The 27203-nt window shown below is 41.7% G+C and overlaps 2 protein-coding genes across 2 annotated transcripts; one reads left to right on the top strand and one right to left on the bottom strand.

Annotated features, from left to right (window-relative positions):
• Positions 1–3623: 3623 nt before the first annotated feature.
• Positions 3624–20908, top strand: LOC124283974 (excitatory amino acid transporter-like). Its single transcript, XM_046720026.1, has 10 exons — positions 3624–3834; positions 13569–13643; positions 15092–15214; positions 15453–15537; positions 16189–16358; positions 16937–17063; positions 17663–17896; positions 18244–18435; positions 18759–18893; positions 19596–20908. The coding sequence occupies exons 1-10, from the start codon at positions 3633–3635 to the stop codon at positions 19771–19773; spliced, it is 1521 nt and encodes a 506-aa protein (XP_046575982.1). The 5' UTR covers positions 3624–3632; the 3' UTR covers positions 19774–20908.
• Positions 20909–22603: 1695 nt separating this feature from the next.
• LOC124283977 (lengsin-like) lies at positions 22604–26528 on the bottom strand. Its single transcript, XM_046720029.1, has 2 exons — positions 26378–26528; positions 22604–23781 (listed from the first exon to the last, which is right to left on the bottom strand). The coding sequence occupies exons 1-2, from the start codon at positions 26526–26528 to the stop codon at positions 22604–22606; spliced, it is 1329 nt and encodes a 442-aa protein (XP_046575985.1).
• Between the last annotated feature and the right edge of the window lie 675 nt (positions 26529–27203).

The raw sequence follows: 27203 nt of genomic DNA, 5'->3' as shown, positions 1-27203 counted from the left end.
CTTTTACAAAACTCCAAATGCAACCTTTCAATATTTAAGCCTTTGTTATATCCCCATCTCAGAGGCATAAGATAGTATACTGCCAACATAACAATCAAAGACATATAAAAGAGATTCCAGGTTGAGAGAGAGCGACCTGATATTACTGTAAATTGAAAAGAGGGCCTTCCTACCCTGGTCAGACAACTGCAGCTGTGCCTTTGAGAATCGGTTATTATAATTAAAGACTATTCCTAAATATGGAAACGTATCGACAACCTCTAGGACACAACCATTATATAACCAATGTTCTGACGATTTAACTTTACCAACTCTTCTGGAGACCATTGTCTTTGTTTTAGCAATATTTACTTCAAGTTCCCACTGTGTGGAATAAGCTGACAGCGAATTCAACTGTGTTTGCAACCCTTCAACAGATTCAGGAATTATTACAAGATCATCAACATACATAAGCAGAAACATATTTAAAGATTTAAACTCGTAACTGACATAGAAAGAAAAGAAACTTGGCGATAAGCTAATCAACGTACCCCGCTTACAAGCGAGTAACAGTTTCTATGTTACTGGAAATGCCGAACTGTGGGAATTCGAATTCGGTGAGATAAATACGTTGTTAAGTGGTCATACGAAGGGCTCGAGGACCATAAACAGACATGGAGGGTACATCAACCCGTGGTCCCCGAGGGACCACCGACCAACGTATTTATCTCACCGAACACCTCAATGTTAATTTTGAACTGTTTGAAGCACGGGCACCTGTTATATTGCGGACTCTCTCTCTCCCTCTTCTCTCTCTCTCCCTCTCTTTCTCCATCAAACAAACACCACAAACACACACTTTTGTCACGTATACTTGGTCCTGTCTACAACGCCTTATCAACCAAACTATTCTGTGTGTTTTTGTTCAGTTTATATGCTGTTTTGGGGTTTCTTTGACAATCGGGAAAGAAGTGGCATATAATATCTTGCAATTATGTTTTCCCTTTAGCTGGCATTTCAGTCCATGACAACACGAGACGCATGTCCTTTAACAGGAGAGTACATTCACCTGTTGGTTTACTTACCTGGCCACAAGCCGATACATTTACATACTGTTGTATGAGACGGAGCAGTGTCATGATAAGTAGAGAACACTGCATTGTTGTAGGAACCACACCACAGGGGGGTTATTGGAGTCTAACTTTACTGGTTGGAATATTGCATGAGTATGTGAGTATAGCGGATGTAGAACAACATCCACAAATAACCACAAATAACCAGCCAAGACTTGCTATATCCAGTGTTTATTCCAGACACAGGGTAGTTACATCCCCAAACTGATAACCTCTAGTTTATACTCACGGTCACGGTTTGGTGACGTGAGTCTGTAACAGCAATGTTAATCCGCACTCACCCGCACATTGCTATGACTGACATCCCGTAGATATACCACGGTGATACTGCTGCAAGTACTTTACATTCAACACACGTTTATACCGTAGACAGAAACTCACCCGGAATTAAATTACATTTGTGACGTCATTCCATTGTCTATTCGCTCCATTACTTTTCAGGAATGGAGCGATGTTTACCAGTTTCAAAATAAAAACTTCATTTTGTCATTTTGACATTTAATTTTTATCACAGAAATATTCCCAATACTTCGAATGTAATTTAAGTAGGGTAATATCCTCGTAACTCTCCATTCCTCAAAAATAATGTGCCTCGGCCCTTCCGGGACCTCGGCTCCATTATTTTTAAGGAATGGAGAGTTACTCGGACATTACCCTCTACATCTTACCCTCAGCCGACCGTACTCCTCCTGGCGACGGTCGATGTTCCTTGTGATTATGCACAAACTATTTCCCTTTTCTTGACATAGGTTGGTTTGAATCCCAGCTTAGCTGAATTTATGTTTTAGGTTTGCCACCACCAAATCCTGTCACCAAACGTCCAACACTTTCTAAACTTCGGTCCAAAACTTTCTAAACGTATTCAATAACTGGTCATTGTTGCTATCATGAAATAAGTAGTTCGTGAACTCACGTATACAAGGATACTTGTACACTGACACTGTATAAGAGACGACTGGGACGGTGGGGTAGCCTAGTGGTTAAAGCGTTGGCTCGTCACGCCGAAGACCCGGGTTCGAATCCCCACGAGGGTACAATTTGTGAAGCCCATTTCTGGTGTCCCCCGCCGTGATGTTGCTGGAATATTGCTTAAAGCGGCGTAAAACCAATTTCAGTCAGTCAGTATAAGAGACGACTAACGGTATCGGGTGATCAGGCTCGCTGACTTGGTTGATACATGTCATCGATTGCGTAAATCGATGCTCCTGAAGTCAACCTCTGGGTTTTCTGGGGGCCAGATTTCTAAGAGGCCACCGTCATGTAGCTGGACGATTGCAGAACGCGGCGTAAAACAACATAGCTAAACCCTAATCAGTTGTTGGTCTAAAGACGTCAAGTACATGGGCGAGGTGGTCTCTTGGGATGCCTTGGTCCCAAGTTGGCCAGGTCATGTTCAGCAGCCTGTCGGGATCTAAGAAGAACATACACACTGGGTAGGCTTGTAGTTCCCGAATCAAAAACATTCCACGCATATGCTCTTCGTTGTTTACGGTTATTTGGGATATTATGTGCGCTCGAAACTGAATAACAGTTGTTGGACAGTGTGGACCCTCCATTTCCAGTAAGATCTCAGTCTACAGTTGATATGGAATCAGACTAAGACGATTAAAACTCTCTCTATGAAAATATATAATATATTGTCAACTCATTTCAAAACAGTTTGTTGTTTAACGCGCTTACAGCAATTTTCCAGCTCTAGGATGTGGGTCTGTATATAATCGTGTCTAGACCAGACAATCCAGTGATCAGCATCATGAGCATCGATCTACGCAGTTGGTATACATGAATCATTGGCTAGAATTGGTCTTCAGCATCCCATGTTGTCGTAATAGGCGACTAACGGGATCAGGTGGTTAGGATCACTGACTTGGCTGACACGTGTCATCGTGTCCCAGGTGTACGTGTCTTGGAGGGTTCAATGGAAATCCTATAACAGTTTTCTTATAGGACACGTGCACTTTAAACAAAAACATTGGCGAATGGTATCCGACCTGTTTAGTTTAATGACAGATTAATGTTACCCACATACCTTCATTACGTTAATGACCAGATAAAACAAGGAAGATGTCATTAAACGTATGATGAAATGTAATGCCAGCACAGATGATGGAGATTTTATGCACCTTTAAAATCTGACACAACCTGGAGCATCACCCACATAGCACATGCCCATGTATTTACATATGTTTCTGATAAAGAAACATGTCTATATTCTTAACAAGCTTACATTTATTTGGTTATACATGTTTTGTAAACTCAATATTAATGTGTTGGGTTTACCTGCAGGGGGAGTATAAATCCTCTAAGTAAGCTGGATCCTTTCAGAACGGCAGTTATGTATATTGTCCTCGTGCCCGTTGTTTGCTGAAGGCGACTTGAGAAGCCTTCATACTTGTACAGCAAACACAGATGTGTGTCGCCGTAGTGAACTGTTTATTCCAACCGAATACACGTCGCCTACACCTGATATGATCATCTCCAGGACTGATACAGGTCCCCAGTTAGAGCAGTGCTTGTATCATGGCGAGTGACAGTCAAAGTAAAGAGAAGTCGTACGACATCGACGGTGTGGCTGAGGGAGGGAGCCAGTCTTGTGCACCAAAATGGTTTCGGCAAAACTTGCTTGTGATTCTGACGTTAATTTTTGGAGTCGGTTTGGGATTTGTGGTGGGCTTCACGATTAGACTGGCTGACCCAACCGAAGAGGCACTGATGTGGCTAGGTGAGTGTCCGCTTCATCCATTACCATAACCGGCATATTCCTCGCGTGCCCTGGGGATGAATGAATGAGTGAGTGAGCGAGTGGGAGTGATTAACTTAGAACCATTACAATGACAAGCACACTCTCCACATCAATTTGCATATAAAATATTAGTGAATGTTATTATAATGTATATTCGTCACAATAACTTGCCTAGACTTTACATCCCCAATAGAGTGAGTGAGTGAGTGAGTGAGTGAGTGAGTGAGGGGGATTATTACTGTATTCATCACAAAACGTATCTTGGTCTTCACACTTCCGGGGAGTTGGTGCTGCTTTACGCTGAGGGAGGAGGAACCGACAGAGAAATGAAACCGTCCATGGATTGTTCCGCTTTTTATCTTATTTTGTTACAACCACTGATTCTTGCCTTAGTTATTATGAGAGATCTGTTACAGTGAAAACGGAATAGTATCAAATATTCTCATAAGCAAACGTAAGCTCTGACAGTGTTTGGTTGCAGTGGAATGACAACAGTGAATATAGAAAACATTTCCCCGTTGACATCAGTTAGAGATATATGTGTGCTTAAATGGCGCAATAACACCCACCGTAAGAAATAAACAACTTGTCCCGTAGTTGTCCGCGTACAACCTTGAGCCAGGCGAGGCCGGAATAAGAGTCCATTGTTACATTTTAATGTCCCATCGCAAGCCGGCTTATTCCATGACATAATGGGTTCCACCGAGAAGGGTCACAGGTGTATGTGGAACAGGTTATACAACATGTGGTGTTTATCAGTTTGTTTTCAATATTTGTGCCTATATTCTATCTGGTGACACGAAAACATAGAACTGTACCTTCGTCAACTACACTTTCAGTATTTTCAGTGATATATGCTACATGGGAGTGCACGAGACAAAGACGTCCATCACTGCATCATTACCCGTCGTCGTATTCATCGTCATGCTCGGGTGTTGTAATGTCCGACCGTAAACGGGGGTTGGTGGTAGGGCATGGGTCGTGGGCGTCCATTAGGTTCATGGGGTTAATGTCAAGGGTTTTATTTCACAATAAATAGTGTAAATTTAATTGATTTGATATATTTTATAATTCCCTTTGAATTTGTAGTTTTATTTGTAATTCCAAACATGGTAGCTATAGGGCCCAGTGTAATGGTAGCTAAGGGAACCAAAGGGCCCAGGTTGATGGTAGCCATGTTAGCTAAAGGGTCCAAGGTGATGGTACCCATGATAGCTAAAGGGTCCAAGGTGATGGTACCCATGTTAGCTAAAGGGTCCAGGGTGATGGTACCCATGTTAGCTTAAGGGTCCAAGGTGATGGTACCCATGATAGCTAAAGGGTCCAAGTTGATGGTACCCATGTTAGCTAAAGGGTCCAAGGTGATGGTACCCATGTTAGCTAAAGGGTCCAGGGTGATGGCATCCATGTTAGCTAAAGGGTCCAAGTTGATGGTACCCATGTTAGCTAAAGGGTCCAGGGTGATGGTACCCATGTTAGCTAAAGGGTCCAAGTTGATGGCATCCATGTTAGCTAAAGGGTCCAAGTTGATGGTAGCCATGTTAGCTAAAGGGTCCAAGTTGATGGTACCCATGTTAGCTAAAGGGTCCAAGTTGATGGCATCCATGTTAGCTAAAGGGTCCAAGTTGATGGTACCCATGTTAGCTAAAGGGTTCAGGTTGATGGTAGCCATGTTAGCTAAAGGGTTCAGGGTGATGGTAGCAATGTTAGCTAAAGGGTCCAGGGTGATGGTAGCCATGTTAGCTAAAGGGTCCAGGGTGATGTTTGCAATGTTAGCTAAATGGTCCAGGTTGATGGTAACCATGTAAGCTAAAGGGTCCAGGTTGATGGTAGCCATGTTAGCTAAAGGGTCCAGGGTGATGGTACCCATATTAGCTAAAGGGTCCAAGTTGATGGCATCCATGTTAGCTAAAGGGTCCAAGTTGATGGCATCCATGTTAGCTAAAGGGTCCAAGTTGATGGTACCCATGTTAGCTAAAGGGTCCAGGGTGATGGTAGCCATGTTAGCTAAAGGGTCCAGGGTGATGGTAGCCATGGTAGCTAAAGGGTTCAGGTTGATGGTACCCATGTTAGCTAAAGGGTCAGGGGTGATGTTTGCCATGTTAGCTTAAGGGTCCAAGTTGATGGTAGCCATGTTAGCTAAAGGGTCCAGGGTGATGGTACCCATGTTAGTTAAAGGGTCCAAGTTGATGGCATCCATGTTAGTTAAAGGGTCCAAGTTGATGGCATCCATGTTAGCTAAAGGGTCCAAGTTGATGGTACCCATGTTAGCTAAAGGGTCCAGGGTGATGGTACCCATGTTAGCTAAAGGGTCCAAGTTGATGGCATCCATGTTAGCTAAAGGGTCCAAGTTGATGGTAGCCATGTTAGCTAAAGGGTCCAAGTTGATGGTACCCATGTTAGCTAAAGGGTCCAAGTTGATGGCATCCATGTTAGCTAAAGGGTCCAAGTTGATGGTACCCATGTTAGCTAAAGGGTTCAGGTTGATGGTAGCCATGTTAGCTAAAGGGTTCAGGGTGATGGTAGCAATGTTAGCTAAAGGGTCCAGGGTGATGGTAGCCATGTTAGCTAAAGGGTCCAGGGTGATGTTTGCCATGTTAGCTAAATGGTCCAGGTTGATGGTAACCATGTAAGCTAAAGGGTCCAGGTTGATGGTAGCCATGTTAGCTAAAGGGTCCAGGGTGATGGTACCCATATTAGCTAAAGGGTCCAAGTTGATGGCATCCATGTTAGCTAAAGGGTCCAAGTTGATGGCATCCATGTTAGCTAAAGGGTCCAAGTTGATGGTACCCATGTTAGCTAAAGGGTCCAGGGTGATGGTAGCCATGTTAGCTAAAGGGTCCAGGGTGATGGTAGCCATGGTAGCTAAAGGGTTCAGGTTGATGGTACCCATGTTAGCTAAAGGGTCAGGGGTGATGTTTGCCATGTTAGCTTAAGGGTCCAAGTTGATGGTAGCCATGTTAGCTAAAGGGTCCAGGGTGATGGTACCCATGTTAGTTAAAGGGTCCAAGTTGATGGTACCCATGTTAGCTAAAGGGTCCAGGTGATGGTACCCATGTTAGCTAAAGGGTCCAGGGTGATGGTAGTCCAGGGATGTAAAGATATCATGGTAAGCGAAGCTGTTATCCAGAGTAGTCCCAATAGAATGGCGATATAACACTCCAGTCTACCAGCAACCTGTCCAAGCCGTAGAGAGTGGTGTGTTGTAACATTGTTCATTGACATAGTGTTAGGCATAAACTATAGTGGACATATTGAACCAGCACGAATTCGACACCAGAGCCACATTGTACCAACTGGACAACGTGAAGATCTACACAACGAGCAGATATAAACATTAAGGTTGTTGCAGCGAGTGAAAATGTAATTCAATATGCCCATATCGATTACTGCATCATTCAAATAAGTTCATGTAAGTTTACATATATTTAGATACTGGTATTAAGTTTACGACTGATATTAAACCAACATTTTACAGGTTACAGAAAGTATGCACCATGTAGATATGTTCTTCTGTGTCTACAGCGTGTACAGGAACATATGTTTTATTGGGATTACACTTTCTTAGTAAAGTACAGATTCTAGTACTTTTTGGGTCCCATAGGGCATTTGAACCCACACCCTCAGAGTCAGGCACCTAATCGCCAGCACACAAATTCAACCGCCTAACCCACTCAGCCTCCGCGACTTCCACAAAAACGGAAGTCGGACAACTGGTAGTCTAGACTGCGGACTTTCTGTACCCCTCTGATAAGTGTACATTGGCACGGCTCCCACGTCCGAAAGCTAGAATCCACAATGTCGTTTATGTTAGATTTATGTCAGACACATCATCTAATCATTTATTGCTACCATACATGGGCTTCAAACTACCGACATCTTCATCTGGTCGAACATCTGGTGGACCACTGTATCGACAGTTTGTGAGAAAAGTCCATTTTGAGATCCTCCCTCTTCCCCAAACCACTACCCCCAGACTAAAACACACGCCTGCCTATTGTGTGTGATACAATATCAACAAAAACATGCCACAATGAAAGGTATTCTGCGTGTAAATATAGGGTAACTATATATTGTCAAATATTGCTTTCATGTAGATCAGTCTTTGGTTCGGACGGTAGATACACATACATTGTCCCGACACAGAATACTTGAATAATACATGTCGGTGTCTCTTCTACGGTGTCAGGTGACGACGCTACGTATGTGAATTGGTCTCGGTTTATGACTCGGTACAATGTCAGCTCCCACATCTAGCTGTCGTCATCTGTCAGAGCGGCTGATGATGTTGTATGGACGTCTTGGACACAGAGGCATATTGTTCAACAGACACACACAACAAACTACAGTTACCATGTCATGGTACGGTGTACGTGAGTGTAATGTCGACCCATCATCACACAACACACCGAACCCTTGTACATTAGATGAAGTTTTAACAATCACCAAACATGGCATTAAATCAAGTGCAACACTGAAATACAGTGGAAGCTGTATAATCCTACATCTGAATTATCAGTAATTATGAGTAATCAGCATGGTATATTACTATAATAATAATAATCTTTATTTGCACTGAAAAGGCGACAGGCCTATAGTACATAAAGTTATGTTACATTTGAGAGGAATTTAGATCGGGTAATCATAGCATAGTAAATGAACATTGAAATATTTTGTAGAAGAACTGGATTTTTACTACTTAACAGTGAGGAGAATTTTATCACATTTGGATGGACATAGTAATATCTTTTAATATATTTGGTTCGCAACCGGGCATGAAATGGACATATTAGGAGGAAATGTAATTCATCTTCTATTTCGTTTAAACTACAGAGTGCACGTAATCTATTTTCTTTTTTTTACATTCATATATCTGCCTCTTTCAATCAACAAATCATGAGAAGAACATCTGAATCGAGCCAATGCTATTCTAAACTTTTTAACATCAACGCAGGATAGATATTACTCAAGGACTATGACATTTTTAAACAATGAATAATACATACATTTAATTGATAAGGATATCCTTTTACACCATGTTTGAATATACATATCTTTTAGTCTTGTCGTTAAGGATTGTATGAATAATGTAGGTGATTCGACATATTGTGTATTCCATGTAATTCCAAAACCAATAGAATATAGAAAGGTTTTTACATTAGTTGCCCAGTTTTTTCGTCCACCTTTATCATATAACAACATCATATTATAACACTTCTTGGGTAAGCGATTGGAAGGCATAATCAACAGTTTTAGCCAGTACTTAATAACTTTAATGCTTGTAAGAATGTGCATTGGATACCTACCGCATTCACCATAAATCACTGCGTTGAAAGTGTTAATTTTAACACCGAGGAATTTTTTGCATGTCTCGACACCAGTTGACGTAAAACCTCCATGTCTCGACACCAGTTGACGTAAAACCTCCATGTCTCGACACCAGTTGACGTACAACCTCCATGTCTCGACACCAGTTGACGTAAAACCTCCATGTCTCGACACCAGTTGACGTAAAACCTCCATGTCTCGACACCAGTTGACGTAAAACCTCCATGTCTCGACACCAGTTGACGTAAAACCTCCATGTCTCGACACCAGTTGACGTAAAACCTCCATGTCTCGACACCAGTTGACGTAAAACCTCCATGTCTCGACACCAGTTGACGTAAAACCTCCATGTCTCGACACCAGTTGACGTAAAACCTCCATATATGTGTGTTGTGTAACGCCACAATCAGACATATCCAGCAATCTACACAAAAAGCAGTTTAAAGAGGATAGTGCCGGTGCCAAGTACACAAACAGCTGTCAACTAGCATCCTCTGTCAAAGAGGTGAGTGAGTTTAGTTTTACGCCGCACTCCGCAATATTCCAGCTATATGGCGGCGGTCTGTAAATAATCGAGTCTGGACCAGACAGTCAAGTGATCAACATCATGACCATCGATCTCATGTGCAAATGTGTCGACCAAGTCAGCGAGCCTGACCACCCGATCCCGTTAGTCGCCTCTTACCACAAACACGGGTTGCTGAGGACCAATTCTAACCCGGACCTTCACGGGTCTCAAACTTCCATGACTGTCATCAGTCGGTTTTGCACCTTCACGATAACTTAACAAAGGCAACAAAAAGCCCGACCTCATTTTGGAAACAAATCAGATATTTAAAAAGTCGACCAACACGAAAAAATGTAATTCCGAAAGCGGAATGGTTAATCATTTTCAAAATGTATTTCGTAATGATTCTTTTGATGATTTTCCTTTGCAGGATGATGCAACACCAGATATTTTAACTGCAGATATGTCAGACGTCGAATGACTTGTATTAGACTCACCCATAACAGATAATGAAATATCAAAAGCGTTATTGCATATGAAAAATGGAAACGAAGATGGTCTTGACCTCGGCGTGGTGGAAATGTTTAAAAGTTCAGAGTTTGTTATCATGCCCTTTTTGAATAAGTGTTTTAATAAATTATTTGAAAATGGTATTTTCCCCCGTTGTTGGGCGCGATCAATTATTATTCCCTTACATAAGAACCAATCCAGATAATTATAGAGGAATTTCCCTTATGAGTATTTTAGGTAAAGTCTTTACATCTGTTCTAAATAACAGACTCACTAAATGGGCAAGTATGACAGATAAAATTCCCGAATCACAAGCAGGCTTTAGAAAGAAATATTCAACTTCTGATCATATCTTTACACTATTTGCACTATCCCAGAAATGTCTATCCCGTCGTAAGCGTAAATTATATGTAGCTTTCGTTGATTGACGTAAAGCATTTGATTCTGTCAATCGTTCTAAATTGTGGTATTCTTTAATTAATGCTGGCCTGAAAGGTAGAATGTATTCACTTTTTAAAGCAATGTATACTAATGTGAAAGCCTGTGTACGTTGTGGTGATGATAAGACTGATTTTTTCTACTGCCCCGTTGGTTTAAGACAAGTATGTGTTGTGAGTCCAATTCTATTTTCCCTGTTTATCAACGAATTGTACTACGATATTATCGCAAATGGTAAACATGGCATCCAAATGTTTCCAGATATCTTAGAACTTTTTTTTCTTTTATTTGCTGATGACGTAATTCTTTTATCAGAATCTGTAGTTGGACTACAAACCCAGTTAAATATTTTGGAACGGTATACTAAAACATGGGATTTATCCGTTAATCTAGATAAAACTAATATTGTTATATTTAGAAAAGGTGGCCGGATATCTTCTAAAGAAAGGTGGTCCTTTAATGACCAACCTGTAATTGTCTCTGATCATTACACTTATCTTGGTATTAAGTTTACATCTGCTATGAACTGGAAAACATCTGTCACTGAATTATCATTGAAAGCTAAGAAAGCATTGATAAGTCTTTTATCTGCCTTGTGTATAATTGGTGTGTTGACGCCCAGTATTTACTTTAAACTATTTGATTGTCAAATGCAGCCTATTCTTTTGTATGGATCCGAGATTTGGGGATTCCAGAAATATGAATGCATAGAAAAAATACATATGATGGCCTGTAAGAAATTTTTAAATGTAGGACCCTCTACACCGAATTGTATGGTGTACGGTGAATGTGGGAGGTATCCCCTGTATGTAAATGCTCATATTCGATGTATAAAATTCTGGTTTAAGATATTGTGTATGCAAGAACATTGATTACCCCAAAAGGCTCATAACATGCTTGTTCATTTGGACAACATTGGTAAAGTGACGTGGGCATCTTATGTAAGAAATCTTCTGTTTGCACATGGTTATGGTTTTGTATGGTTAAGTCAGTCAGTTGGTGATGCAAGTTTGTTTTTAACTCAGTTTCGAGAAAAAAGTCTTAATACGTTTAATCAAGAATGGTATTCAGTAATAGATAATAGTTCACGGTACGACTCTTATAGAATATACAAATCACTACTCCAGCCGGAGAAATATCTGTCGTTTTTAACATCAAAGAAATTAAGATATCCATTTATACGTTTTAGGTTAGGTTTGATCAACATAATGGTAAACGAAGGAAGACGTTTATATATTGAACGATGCAAGAGAATGTGCCCACTGTGTAATATAGATGTGGAAAATGAAATCCATTTTTTACTTGTATGTCCTTTGTATAAAGATTTGCGTACGAAATATATAGCTGAATATTATCTATGTAAGCCACCTACATTAGCATTTAAACTACTTCTTTCATCAACTGACCAGCATGTAATAATAAAGCTGTCGTACTATATCAATTATGCTCTTATTAAACGAAACAATCTGATAACGAGTTTTGTAGGTTCATCGTATTTCACTACCTGTATCATGATTTGCTGTTTGGATCACTAATTACTACTTATTGCACCATATGTATAATGTATATGTATAACTGCAATGTATATGGGCCGGAGGCCTTTTGTACAATAAACATCTTTGACTTTTGACTTTGAAAGGTTAGCCCACATACAACCCCCATGACATGTAACCAGTTAACTTTACGACTCGATGCCATGTCACCAGTCAGATGTAAACCTCCATCATCTGTCACAGTCAGCTATGAAAGGTCAATAACTATCGAAGTCAAACGTATTTCAAACCCCTACGTTTTGAACGTTGACCTTTGCTTGTCCAATTGACCAAGCGACATTCTGAACTACGCATACCCCTATATGGTCATGATGCATTAAAACTGGTGGCAACTCCGCGGCCATCTTGTACAAGTCAAGCGCACCATGTCAAGATGTCTACCGGCCCTGTTTGCAGCACTAGTTGCTGGGGGCATCGTCTTGGGCTTCTGTGTTGGGTTCTTGTGTTACTACGCTGGGGCGGACGAACACACTGTGCTGTGGCTAGGTGAGAGGAGTATAGTTAACATGTTGGATGTTTCTGAAAATATGTACTTGCAATATGCAAGGTTCGTTCTGGTTTATCAATCACCGTCTTTGGCCATAGATTGGTGTTATTTGCGTGTTAATCATAGGTGATAGTTAGGTGAATAACATCGAACATTACACCCTACATTTGTTATATTTGGCTCATACCCAGATCGTAACTCACGTTTCAATTTACCCTCTTGGGTGATCGTGGATCGATAACCCAGATTCGTTATTCACGGGCTGATCACACTTCTTAGTGTTATAACCCAGGTTCCTTATTACGGTATCTGGAATGAGCCATTTCTTACTATACCACGGAAATGAAATTATGATAAAATGACAATGCATATTTGTTTCCGTGCCTAATAGTGTGTCACTTTAGATGAGGCGGACACTGCCAATACTGTATAAAGGCGTGAGTGAGTTTAAACAGTTGTGGCTGTACTGGAGTGCTTTCACAGAGGTCCGCATCAGTTATCTCATGAATGTTTCTGCGGTACTGTGACATAATGGGAAAAAATGTGTTTTATCACACCTCTTAGGTGATAGACGCGTTATAACCCAGGTTCCTTATTCACGTAACAGTAACCTCTCTTGGATGATAGTTAAACAAGGTTGCCTTTTCAAATCATAATAACCTTTCATGGGATAATGCGGTTTTACAATTGATCATTCGATATATTCAACTTAATCTTACTTAAAACTTCATATAACATCTGAAGTTTTTCCATCACTGCAAATAGCTGGAAAATCGCCGATGCGGGCAAAAACAATTATTTATTCAATTAAGAATTCGGGTATCATGTCAACTTTGCCGCCTGTTTCATATTTAATGACGAAATTGATGTGTTTCCTTTCTCCTTCCAGGACTTCCGGGAGAGCTGTACATGCGCATGTTAAAAGCCACCATCCTTCCACTCATTGTCAGCAGCGTCATAGCAGGTAGGTCTCGGGATAATGCTTTACAATCAAATAGATGCACAGATATGACACACAGGGAGAAACTGGATACATGTCCGGTATTCTGTGATGCTAGTAATATAACAGATCTATTCATTATGAGGCGATAAATCTCAACACAAGAAAACCCATCTCCGTTTGAAATGTCTGGTTTATTATGATTCAGACTCAAATACTATGTTAAACCAATTCATTATCGTCGACAACTGGACATCAATACAGAAATATTACTCGAAAATAGACGTCCACCATAAAATACCACAAACTCATCAGTGACGTCCATCTGGACCAAAAGACGTAGAGATCTTTTTCCAAAGTAATGCCCTTCCAAAATCATAAACGTACGATTTGAAGGATTTTATCTCAGTTATCTCAGAGAAGTCCTTCTGGTAGCTTTTCATAAAGTTCAAAGACTGATTTGTGCATAGTTCTAATGGAAGAGCTCACCTGTTCTCAACATCCTCAATCTCTTAGTCTCTTTACCTCCGCAATTCCCTCAGTTGTGTAGCGTATTGTTGATTGTCTTGCTTTTTGAAATATAGTCCACCAGAACAAGGAGGCTGTAACCTTTGCCTTCGTTGGTTGTGGTGATGCTAAATCCTTCTACAGTTTTGATCGTTCGGATTTAGGCTTGACGTGATGAACCTCCCTAGTCACAAATAGTTGTAGGAACCTTTCTGAATCAGCTTCATACAGAGCTAGGTTATCACGAGACATGCCTCTGTTGCGATTTTGATCAGATACCGAACACAATGAAATCACATTCCACTTACTGATATGTGTTTTTGATTCGGTCGTCATGAAATAATAAAATAAAAGGCCTTTGTACAGAGCAGCCTCGGTGTAGGAGTAACGATCACCTCATCGCTAAGAGAGGCGTAAGTCCCATTCGTAACTACTCGCCTCTTTCCGTGACCTACAATTAGCCCTGTATAGTACGCCATTATTGCCAAGAGTCGTGGCAAACCAATCAAATCACGCGTAGTAAAATTTGAAATGAGGTCAAATAGTTTCTTTGCAATTATCAATTTGCATTATTATTTCCGTGATTATAAAGTTATCTTGTTACTGATATTTGTTATTGACTTAAGAAACTTACTTTAAGTGACTTTCGTGTTAAACAAACTTGTTCTTGTTGTTTCCCAGAAGTAGCCATGTTTGGAAATTCTTATCTTTCTTTGGAAATAGTCCTAGACTATTTTCATCTCCGTGCTCGTTTGCGCTTAGCGGAATGACACGAGTAGTTACGAAAGCCCAGTCGTGAACATGGCCACGAGGTTTTACGCCGCGGGTCGCCATCCAGCTTACCGGAATGACACGAGTAGTTACGAATGTCTTAAGTCCATGGTGCGTGTAATAGTAACGACATCCTAGCGCTAAGATTGCTTTGTACACCAACACTCAACATTCTTTATGATCTGTTCTTGCAGGCACCGCCTCTTTGGACCCTCGGTCCAATGGAAGGATCAGCATCCTGTGTCTCGGCTACATCATCGTCACTAACGCGATCGGAGCCGTCATTGCCGTCATCGTCAGCCTCATCATTAAGCCAGGTGAGTCTTCTCCCGACATTGGAAAGAGCTTACATTTGTAGTTCACCAGAAAGAAGGTCGAGGGAGCTTTTGGCATTGGGCGATGTCCATCGTCTGTTTGTTTGACCCTAAACTTTACCTCACCTAAGATTAATATTTGTTCATGGACACACACATATCTGCACCTGCTGATTCACCTGACATATCGACTCCCCCTGTATATTGCTACAGTTACACATGCACACTTCCATTGTTCCAGGAAGTAACCAGGTGATAGCAGCTGACCTCTCCAAGCCTGACACCAAGAATCTCCAAACGGAAGACATCTTTGCCGACCTGATACGGTATCTGGAATGAGCCATTTCTTACTATACCACGGAAATGAAATTATGATACAATGACATGCATATTTGTTTCCGTGCCTAATAGTGTGTCACTTTAGATGAGGCGGACACCGCCAATACTGTATAAAGGCGTGAGTGAGTTTACACAGTTGTGGCTGTACTGGAGTGCTTTCACAGAGGTCCGCATCAGTTATCTCATGAATGTTTCTGCGGTACTGTGACATATTGGGAGAAAATGTGTTAAACTTGAGTGATATGGTGGCAGCCTGTAAATAATCGAGTCTGGACAAGACAATTCAGTGATCAACAGCGTGACCATCGATCTACGAAATTAATTGTGTTAAAACGTGCAATATGCTTTGAAAGAGAGAACTTCTCTTGTCTGTCTTCATTTCAGTTCTCATGTCCCAAATGATCATCTGGGTTGTATAGCTACACCTATGCCTGACGTCACATCTATATTACAGTCTACTGATACCTAGAACATGTGTCTTTCATTTTATGCATTTTTTCATTTGAAACACAACGCTGAGACTTACATGCTGGGAATATTACAGTTAACAGTCATTTTCAATGATTTTATATGGTTCTATAACAATATTTCAAAAGTTTTCTTTCAAACATCAACCTTTATCGTCTTTGCTTATACAGAAATCTGTTCCCGGACAATCTAGTGGCAGCAGCCTTCCAACAGTCCCAGACCCAGTACCACCTGGTGTCAGAGAGAGTCATCACCGTTAACACTTCCGGTGGCATCATAAACGAAACCGAGGCTGTCTATAGTCGGAGCCTTGGCGTGTCATCAGGGACGAACATTTTAGGTAGGTTTTTAGACAAGGAAGACACTAGTTTTACTTATATCAACTTTGGTAACCCTCATGGAGCTTATACGGGTACGCTGTATGCTGTATGCTGTATGGAATCTGTATCCCCTCTGTATGGAATGTGTCCTTGAACAGTGCTTGTCCATATTTTCATATATATTCTTGACGTCAAACCGTGGAACTGCTTACAGTGGTGTGCTGGTGACCATTGTCAGTATATTCAGGTTGATTAAAGGAATCTTTACTGCACTCAGGATAAAAATGCATGAGGATAACAGATCATTTTCTTGGGTAAGCGGGATTAGAGTATGAATAAAGAACTGTTTAAGAAGAACCCATTTCAGGACTGCTTTTCCTCTTTCGTACAATAATTGTGAATAAGCCTATACGTACACAAGGGTTCACAAAGTTTCACAAGGTTTCACAAGGAATAAGATTTCTGCAAGTCACACTAAGAGACAAGGTTTAAGATCTTCTGCGTTTATAATCCCGATGAAGGTACAAGCCCTGTGTATGGTAATGTAGGATACAGATGTTGTTATCTGTTACTCCTTGTCCTGATCTTTCTCCCCCAGGTCTCATACTAGCCTGTACAGTCCTGGGCATGGCGGCCTCCAAGTGTGATGAGATTGGCCAGCCCTTCCTCAGATTCTTCCAGTCCACCAGCGAGGTCATGATCAAGGTTCTTCGGTGGATAGTTTGGTGAGATTGATGGTTTTCGAAATATGATATTTCAGTCAAAGTCTATAGCTTTTATTGTTTGGATTCAAGACGTATATATTATTTATAACATTCGAAAAGTCATTATCCTCACTTTGTTTCAAATCCTGTCAATTAATCATCTTATAAAACAATACCTGACATGTCTTGAAGCGACAAAATAATTTCGTCTCTTTTGCAGTTCATTAATATACATGTACATGAATCTAAAGTTAAACGTCTTGTTCAAATTCAGTTGTTCTGCTTTTCTATTTCGACAAACATATTCGCAAGTGGAGCACAAACGGCGCCCATGGTGACTCTTACTTCTTACCCAAAAGTCCTTTCTCCAACTATCTATGAGGAAAACCAGCATTTTACAGATTGCTTTCTTTGTGAACTTCAGATGCCATCTGCTTTCAAGATCGTGACAAGGTTTCTTGAGACTTTCAGGGTTAAAACCGACCATTTCTTTACAAAGTCGTGAAACCATATGTCACGTGACACTGTAACTGCTAAGTGAAATATACATTTGAGCTCCTCATATTTAACGCACGTCCATGAATATGCAGATACCCGTATATTGTATGATATCTATCCAGGTACACCCCTGTTGGGGTGGCGAGTCTGATCGCAAGCTCCGTGGCCAAGGCTAAAGACATCGATACGACTTTCGCGAGTCTGGGGATGTTCGTCCTCACGGTCACTGTCGGGATGGTCATCCACCAGATGGTGTTGCTGCCCCTCAGCTACTTCGCTCTCACAAGGAGAAACCCACTCAAGTTTTTATTCAGTGCCTCGCGTGTGTGGATGACAGCATTCGGACCACCAAGCACGTAAGTTAATGAGTAAGTGAGGTCAGTTTTATGCCGCTTTTAGCAATATTCCAGCAATATCACGGCGGGGAACACCGGAAATGGGCTTCACACATTGTACCCACGTGGGGATTCAAACCCGGGTTTTCGATGTTGCGAGCGAACGCTTTAATCACCAGGCTACCTCACCGCTCCCGTAAGTTAATGAGCTTGAGTCATCACCATTAAGGGTTAAACATTATGACAATGACAAACCAATAGAAAGCATTTGGGGGCACAAACAAAAAGAATTTAATGAATTGTGTCATAATGACGCCTGTTTGCAAGGTAAAGTGGTTTATTAAGCTAATATTTCTGTTATACGCCAGTGCTGTATCTATCCCGGAACAGCTTCGTTGTCTGGAAGAGAGGAACAGCATTAGTCCCAAGGTCACACGCTTCGTTGTGCCGTTCGCCGCCACCCTCAACAGGGACGGCAGCTGCCTCTTCATCACCGTCACAGCCATGTATATAGGTCAGCTGGAGGGACAAACGGACGCCGGGAAGATCGTCATGATAGCGTGAGTGTCGAGCTATAGAGCCTGGAGCATGGTGGTACCAGTGGTAAATTCTAAGCGTACTTTGAAGGAGTATTGTAGCTGCATTGATGCATGGGGTCGCCATACATGTGTACTCACTATCAAACATTGATACATTGACTTACAACTCTGTTGTTACTCATGTGCTCAGACAATGACAATGTGAATGATCTAATGCTAGCTTTATGTAATTGTATTTTGTAAAGTTTCTGATTTTGTGAGGGAATCTAAAATGTCAGAGCCCTTAAATGGTCATGTTTTAACCTCCAAAATGCTTTCTCTTTGATTCGGTAAATTTATTTCAGAATACTGGCTACTGTCGGATCCCTCGCCATTCCGTCAGTTCCAAGTGCCAGCATCGTCACCTTGCTCATCTTGTTGTCATCCCTCAACATCCGGGCAGTTAACATCGGGCTCATTTTAGCATTAGAGTGGTACACGTAAGTATAGAGTTTCACTGTAGGTCCATGTACCTACTGTCCCCCTACACTCCAGGACTCCGCATGGCAGGTCATAGGGTGGTCCTGTCGAGGGTGTGTTTGCCTGGCGTTACCGGCATATGCGGACATCCTGCAAATGCCGTACTGGTTATTAAGAAAATAAGTTCGATTTTGTCCATGGACGCACCCAATTTACTCAGAAACTCATTTCATCTTCTAACCAACCTTTTGTAAAGAACTACACTATTGCAAACATTGAAACTTCGGGTCTCCCAGTCTTGTTGAAACCACCCCGTCTCCCCAGTCTTGCTACAACCACCCCGACGCCCCAGTTTTGCTGCAACCACCCCGACGCCCCAGTCTTTGAAACCACCCGTCGCCCCAGTCTTGTTGACCCCATCGCCCCAGTCTTGTCTAAACCACCCCGACGCCCCAGTCTTGCTGCAAACCACCCCGTCGCCCCAGTCTTGTCTAAACCATCGCCCAGTCTTGTCTAAACCACCCGACGCCCCAGTCTTGCTGCAACCACCCCGCTCCATGTCTTGCTGCCCCAGTCTTGCTGCAACCACCCCGTCGCCCCAGTCTTGCTGCAACCACCCCGACGCCCCAGTCTTGTCTAAACCATCCCGTCATCCCAGTCTTGCTGCAACCACCCCGACGCCCCAGTCTTGCTGCAACTAGCATCTACGGTCAATGCTTCAGGGACCGCATCAGGACGACCAGCAACTCCATGAGCTGTCTACTCTGCGCCGTCTTCACCAACAGATTCTCGGCGAAGTTGTTGTCGACGTACGACCCGCCCGGTGACAATGGCACAGTCTCAGAGACAGTGAAAGTTGAGCCGGGACACCAAGAACACCAGCTGGACACCAAACTGTGAACACCCACTCCTCACGTACCTTCTGCACCGTCTACTACAGGCAGCTGGAACTTCAACTCACATTCATTGTTTACAGTTATCATCCTAAGAAGGACGAGGCTTCTCATGGGTTGTTTACTTTCAACATGACGGGTGTGCAGTAAGGTTTACAGCTGATATTTACTCAGGAACATTCAATATAGTTCAAATATGTTCTGTGTTAGATAAGACTGTCATAGTACACTAGATCAACGTGGTATTTCAACCACTCTCCAACAAGACCTGTGAACAGACGCTATACATTCTCTGGACCAGCATATTGGATCCATATAATCTTTCAGGACCTAGCCGGTATATGCGAGAGGACCTTCTAGGGTATCCACTGAAGAGTGTACCCACGTTTACCCCAAACTGGGATTTTCAGGGTATAGGGTAATGAAACATTCAGTTTGTAACACCTTACTGTAACGAAGTGCTACGTGCGAAACATAATCTATTAGATTCCCACATTATTTCCTAGTGCGACATTGACACCAGTGTAGTTTGTTCATGATCAGTCTCCACCTACAAGGGGCGGTGGGGTAGCCTAGTGGTTAAAGCGTTCTCCGAAGACCCGGGTTCGATTCCCACATGTGTACAATGTGTGAAACCCACTAATGGTGTCCCCTGCATTGATATTGCTTGAATATTGCTAAAAGCGGTGTAAAACTAAACTCTCTAACCCACTCCACCTTCAAACGAAGAAACACGGAATGTCCCAGGCCATGGGGCGGTGGGGTAGCCTAGTGGTTAAGGCGTTCGCTCGTCATGCCGAACACCCGGGTTCGATTCCCCACATGGGTACAATGTGTTAAGCCCATTTCTGGTGTTCCCCGCCGTGATATTGCTGGAATACTGCTAAAAGCGGCGTAAAACCAAACTCACTCACTCACTCACTCCCAGGCCAATGGGTAATATTATCTGTCCATTGGAGTATGTGAGAACATGTGTACAACGTCAGGTGCCTATGTATCAGAGCCAGTATTTTGTTGATGTGGGTTGCATGTCGAGGCCAGTACTATTGACCATGGATATTCATTACGTTTTCATGTTTCATAGCGTGTGTTCAAAGTGTTGTTTCATCTCGAAATAAAACCGTAGATTTACATCATGTTAACACAGTCTCGTGAGTTTATATACAATAGTCTAAGTGATACATGGCATGGTTAAGAAAGGAAAAACACATCAGGTTCGACAGACCCTAGTACAGTGTGCAAAATAGTTTCCAAATTTTGCTAGCCAATCGGGCTAGCTATGCCTGAAAGTTAGTAGCCCACAAAATATTTCACTAGCCCAAAGTTTGAATGAAGACACGGGTTTCATCATTAAGCTGGTAATATGGTGAACATTTTTATCAGGCCATAATTTTGCATGAATTAAAAGTGTATTATTACTTATCAAGTCGGAGAGAGTGATATATTTACAAAATGATTCGATGATTCACTAGCCAGTCGGGACAACGACTGTGGAGATTGGCCTGACTGGATTTTTACTAGCCACGGGCCAGCGGGCCCGGATAGTCAGATTTGCTGAGTTGGTTGACACATGTCATGTAAATGCATAGATCGATGCTCATCCGTATCTCATGTTCGCTTCGATCAGCTGAAATGTCAAGTTCAAAATGGCCGTGTGAATAGTAGTTTTACGTCCGCTTCTGTCAGTTCATTCAAATGACTCTTAGTCAACATGGGACTTTCGTTTTATTTCACACCACTCTTCTCTAAAGATAAATAATGATATGTGCTTTCTGATATGTTGACAATAACTGTGTGGTTGATGTTCACGTTCGCAACGATGTCGCGACATGACAACACTACGTAATGCATACCAATAATTTGCCATCGGGTATTTTTTGAAAGCCTTGCCATGTTAAGAAAGTAATATTATAACATTTAGCACAGTCTTTTTTATTTTAAATCAGTTCAGAACACTGCAGCGTACAGACTGCAGTTATGAATTGTACAACAATGTACGTAAACGTACGACCCATAGCTTTTGACATACCCAGTGAAGCACATGCTTTACATGTACGTTCCCGGTATGCTAGGGTATGATCACCTGTTGGAGTCCACAAATTGTCCATGGATTCAGGGGGTACTTGATTAATGTTCAGGTGTTCTCAGTCGGACAGGTAGTATTTCAGCGTACAGGATGAACGTTCAGTATAATTGTTAATGAATGTATATTGTCATTTATATTAACTTAAGGCATAAAAGATAATCTGGTTAAGTTGTTTATTTTGGTGCTCTTAATTCACGTCTCCAGCATGTACCATGCTTGTCAATTTCACAAAGGTGGCAAATATCTGAGGCTTGTCTTCTACGCCCCGATATCGAAGAAGCATTCGTCAGCTCCATGTTACTATATAGTCTTCTTGTTCACAAGTATAGGCGCCTCATGTTTACCTTGATGGGGATGCTAGGATCTCTTGCTGATGAAGCCAGAAGCGGCGCCACTGACCACAGTCTTTAACGTAAAACAATACAATACCAAATAACAACGAGAGCATGTATAAAATATCGTGCTTATTGCAACAGCAAACAAAACCATAGAAACAGAAATTTGAATCTCATTGAAACAAATTCTCAAAATCTATAAATGTTTGATCGAACATAAAAAGTAGTATTGTACACTTCTTAAAACAAATTCAAAATTTTCGGATATGGTTGCCAATAATGGAATTTGCATTGTAAAACAACTGAAAATTACAAATTACGCAGTTTGTTTTACTTCTTGAACACGAGATTATTATTGATGAACCAAGAACTGTACCTTGACTTCTGTCCTGAAATACTTGAGTTTCCGTCCTGATTCACAGAAGATGATACTCCTTCTCCAAGGCGAATCTTTCCTCATCAGTTTCAGCATCTGTGAACAAGTCAATCTCTCCATCTCTCTTACACTTGACAAACCAAGTAACAAGCTCCAGGCCAAGGGCGCTGACGAGTACATCATCCTGCATCAACTGCTCCAGTGCTTCCTCCAGAGTTTTGGGGAACGTCTCGGCGTTCTCGGAACTCCCTGCGGGTGGGCACTCCAGTCTGTTAGTGACTCCATCCAAACCAGCGGCGATGGTGGACGCCAATACAAGATACGGGTTGCACTTACCACTGGAAAGCCTGTTTTCTATGTATGTCTTGGAGGGACCTTCAGTTTTTACTCGGAGAGATGCTTCTCGATCATCTATTCCCCAGAAAATAGCTGATGGGCAAAATCGTTTGTTGATACCTCTGTAGCAATTGACAGTAGGGTTGGAGAAGGCACATAGAGCTTTACTGTGCTTCAGGATACCGGCGATCCAGTATTTGGCAATGACGGACAACTTATCAGGAGCAGAGGCTTCGAAGAACACACACTCTCCACTCATGTTCCACAGCGAAAAATTTAGATGAGAGTAGGTTCCGAATGGATTTTCATCCGACAGAGGGAAGGCCATGAAGGTGAGCACATGCTGTTTCAGATTTGCTGCCATTTCCATGAGCCCTTCCTTCACGGTCATGCATATATCTGCGCTTTCTATCCCAAATTTAGGTTTTGGTATGGCTTCAAAATTGCCTGGTCCTGCTTCAACATGGTATCTTTCCACGTCAATGTTAGCAAGTTGAAATTGTTTGTCAAAATTAAAGATTTCTTTGCTGTGTTTGGTTAATAATCTGTGGCTGTGCAGATTCCAACATTCAAATACTGGTGTCAAGGTTTCTTTGTCAAGAATCTTAAATTCTATTTCATAGCCAGAGAAAAGGGCATATCCTTGCTCTTGCAGCCTCTGCAGCTGTTTCCTTGCCACATATCGAGGACATGCCTCCTGGGGAGAGTTGTCTTTCTTCCACCGAGATTCGCATAATATCTCAGCTACCTTGACCTCGTCATGTGCCCATGGGATGGGTCTTAGGGTGTCAAGGTCAGGATATATTGCATCATTACCAAAATTGTAGTTGTTGTCATGGTCAATCAGAGGGTAGGCCTTCCTCGGGATTCCACAAAGGATACCTAAGGAAATAAAAGGTTTTCATGCTAAATGCAATATATATACTCAGCAGCAAAACAAACCCCCCAAAACAACGTCAATACGAATTCAAAATTAGATAGGCACTGTAATCAAATCATTACAGAAATGGACATAATAAGCGGATCAAAAACCTTTTTTGTGTACAATATCTTGGCACATCAATGAATAACTCAGCACAATTTCAAGACATTGCGTGAACGTTTGCAGTCTATTCAGACCCTTGACTTGAGTATCTAGTGTGACCACCACGAGCAGCACTAATTGCAGCACAGCGTCTATGCATGGAGTGCACCTATCGTTTGATGAAGGCCATTGTCACCTTGAACCACACTCTGAGAAAGGCCTGGCGCAATAAATCTGCAGTGTTCGACCTGGGTATGACATTATTCAGTCTCCTCTGAATTTTATGATGTTCAATTGGGTTTAAATCAGGACTAAGGGCTGGCCACTGCATAATGTTGACACCGTTCTGCTGTAGGAAGTCCCGTGTAGCTCTGGCAGTATGGGCTCGGGCGTTATCATGCTCGAAAATGTTGTTCCGGTGACGTGCGAAATGTGGTATGACGTGGGGTCTGAGAGTTGGTCAATGTATCGCACCGCTGTGATGACGCCGCCTCTCCCTGGACCAAGGTTCTGGAACACCACAGGACCAACTCTCTGGTTCAGGCCTATTCCCGACACCATACCATGATGCTTGCACCTCCCCATGAGTCTCTTTCCATAACACATTGGTCTGAGTAACGCTGGCCACGTCGTAGCCATATTCCTGTTCTGCTATCTGCAGTTGATGCGCAGTACCGACTCTCATCTGTGAACACAACAGTTCTCCATTGCCTGTATCGCCAGTTTTGGTGTTGTAAAGCAAACTGTACACGTTCACGTCGATGACGAGGGGTTAGGAGTGGTCCACGGTAAGTTCTACGGCAATGGAAGTTCCCGCTGTTAAGACGTCGGCGTACTGTATCAGTACTGATTGGTCTCCTGTGTGTTCCACTGTCTGGCGTGCTGTTTCGGATGCCTGAATGAAGGGATTCTGTACATGCTGCCGCACAACATGGCGGTCTTGTCGTCTTGTGGTCACCCTTGGTCTGCCTGTACGGGCTCGATCATTTGTGGTGTTGGTGGCCCGGAAACGTTGCTGCAGCCTGTAGATGGTCTGAACGTTGACCTGGAAGTGATTGGCAACGGCTTGTGCAGTGTGGCCAGCTTCAAGTCTTCCTAGCGCCTGGTTCCTCCGAGCTGTCGTCAGTCGCGGCTTCCTGCTGACGTTGTAATGTGAATGTTTCAACCAGGTTTGGGGTGCATTTTATAGGGCTGGTCCTTGTGAACAGCATGTGCAGCATGAGTTGCATGAAAAACATGGAGAACACCGTGCCATCTCCGAGATCAGGTTGCGTGTTTGAGACCATTTCCTGGTTTCCATTCTGAGTTTGGGAAGGAATGTCTTTGCTCAGGTACAGTTGGAGATATTGTCAAAAATATACAATCAAAACATTAAATGAGTTTACAGTTATCCGTTTCTGTGAAGAAAAGTCCAAACTGACGTTTCTTTTGCTGCTTAGTATACATTTCACACAATAGTCATAAATTTAAAAGTAACAAAAACACAATAAATATTCTAAGCAGATTGTCAAAGCCATCTAGGTGAGAGGTCATTTCGAATTTTCCGAGCGATTGCAGGGACAAGAGAGTACAGTTGTTCATATTCTTGTTCTCTTTACGAAGCATTTCTCTTTCTGCGTCAGTGTCAAAGCATTCGTGGGAAGATATGACAAGTGGGAAGATCTGACAAGTGGGTGTCAACGGACATAATAGGTCTCGTGAAACTTTATCTGTTTCATGATTTGTACTGGCTGAAAACTCCATTGTGAGATCCATACATAGATCAATTATATAACATTGTGAGATCCATACATAGATCAATTATATAACATTGTGAGATCCATAAACATGATTTATACTGGATCCATACATAGAAATTATATAACATTGTGAGATCCATACATAGATCAATTGTAGAGATCCATACATAGATCAATTATATAACTCCATTGTGAGATCCATACATAGATCAATTATATAACATTGTGAGATCCATACATAGATCAATTATATAACATTGTGAGATCCATAAATAGATCAATTATATAACATTGTGAGATCCATAAATAGATCAATTATATAACAGAAATATAACATTGGAAAAAAATCAAATACACAAAAGTGTCTGTACATGGTTTGTTTTTATCAAGCTAAGTGGATTTGTAAAATGCCTGCAACAATTTTGAACACTGAAATGTAAATAACTAATTGAAATTAGGATATGTACATACTACAAAACACCATTATTTGTTTGTTAGCCATTAGTGTGCATTATTATTATGCGAGGGACTGTATGTCCTGCCCATGAGCAGCAATAGATGAACCTTGTTTAATTTCTGTAAATCAGCAGTTAAACGTGTTAGAGTCTCGACACGTTTACCTATAGCTTAGTGTGATGTAATCTTATCAGAATAGTCTTCCCAAGAAAGGAACAGGTACAATATGTTCTGTCTGCAACATGCTGTCATCGTTTACCTTGAAGGACGTCAACACCCTCTTCTAAATACTTGGCAGCATGGCGGCCGACAACAACTTGACCTCTACTGGTGCCATTCAAGTCACAGAGGGAGAATCGAACATAGTCATACTTGACAATCTCCCTTTTGACCTCTTCTAGTTTGGACATCTCCTAATGTGTAGCGTTCAGCTTGACTAAAAGCGAAGCTGTCTGGTGACGAACGTTGCTCTGTGTGTACTGTGAAAGGAGTTAAATGATAACTGTTGACACCTAACTACTGAGCCTTAGCCAATCGGACCGATGCCGACTAAGCACTAATACGTCAATGCTATGAATATTAATGCCCCAAACACACAAACTAAAGCACACTCAAGCACATTTCAACCAAGTGCCACATTAATGACATATGAAGTGTGTGGCAAAAATATAAAGAACAAAGGCATGATTTTAAGAATATTCACCACAAATTAAGTTATATTTGAGAAAAGTTACCTTTGAAAAGTGTCACTGTCCTTATTTTCAAAACAAAAACATATTTCCACTGCTTGACAAATATTCTAAATAGATATAAGATGTAGTCAGCAAATTAATTTGACTCCAGGAACATGTTTATCAAGCTGAGATTCTTTGTTTTAAATTCCCAATTTAGAATTGATGAACCGTGGACGTTGTTTATGTGCAAAACGTGAGGAAATATCCAAATGACCAACGGTTTAACAATTTATGGCCAATGAAATATGTGGTGGTCTTCAGTTCTGTGTCCAGAGGGACCGACTTTTATGGATACAGATAAATTAAGCTGCCATTATTTGTACAACAATTGCTACGCTGTAATAGACTGAT

The sequence above is a fragment of the Haliotis rubra genome, unplaced genomic scaffold, assembly GCF_003918875.1.
Source record: "Haliotis rubra isolate DU_JTF1 unplaced genomic scaffold, ASM391887v1 Scf326, whole genome shotgun sequence".
Lineage (NCBI taxonomy): Eukaryota > Metazoa > Mollusca > Gastropoda > Lepetellida > Haliotidae > Haliotis > Haliotis rubra.
This window is presented reverse-complemented; position numbering and strand designations above follow the sequence as displayed.

Coding starts and splice junctions, on each gene's coding strand:
- LOC124283977 (XM_046720029.1), bottom strand. CDS start 26,528: ATGTCCAAACTAGAAGAGGTCAAAAGGGAGATTGTCAAGTATGACTAT. Junction 23,782..26,377: donor GGGTGTTGACGTCCTTCAAG/GTAAACGATGAC, acceptor TTATTTCCTTAG/GTATCCTTTGTGGAATCCCG.
- LOC124283974 (XM_046720026.1), top strand. CDS start 3,633: ATGGCGAGTGACAGTCAAAGTAAAGAGAAGTCGTACGACATCGACGGT. Junction 3,835..13,568: donor AGAGGCACTGATGTGGCTAG/GTGAGTGTCCGC, acceptor TTCTCCTTCCAG/GACTTCCGGGAGAGCTGTAC. Junction 17,064..17,662: donor GTTCTTCGGTGGATAGTTTG/GTGAGATTGATG, acceptor ATATCTATCCAG/GTACACCCCTGTTGGGGTGG.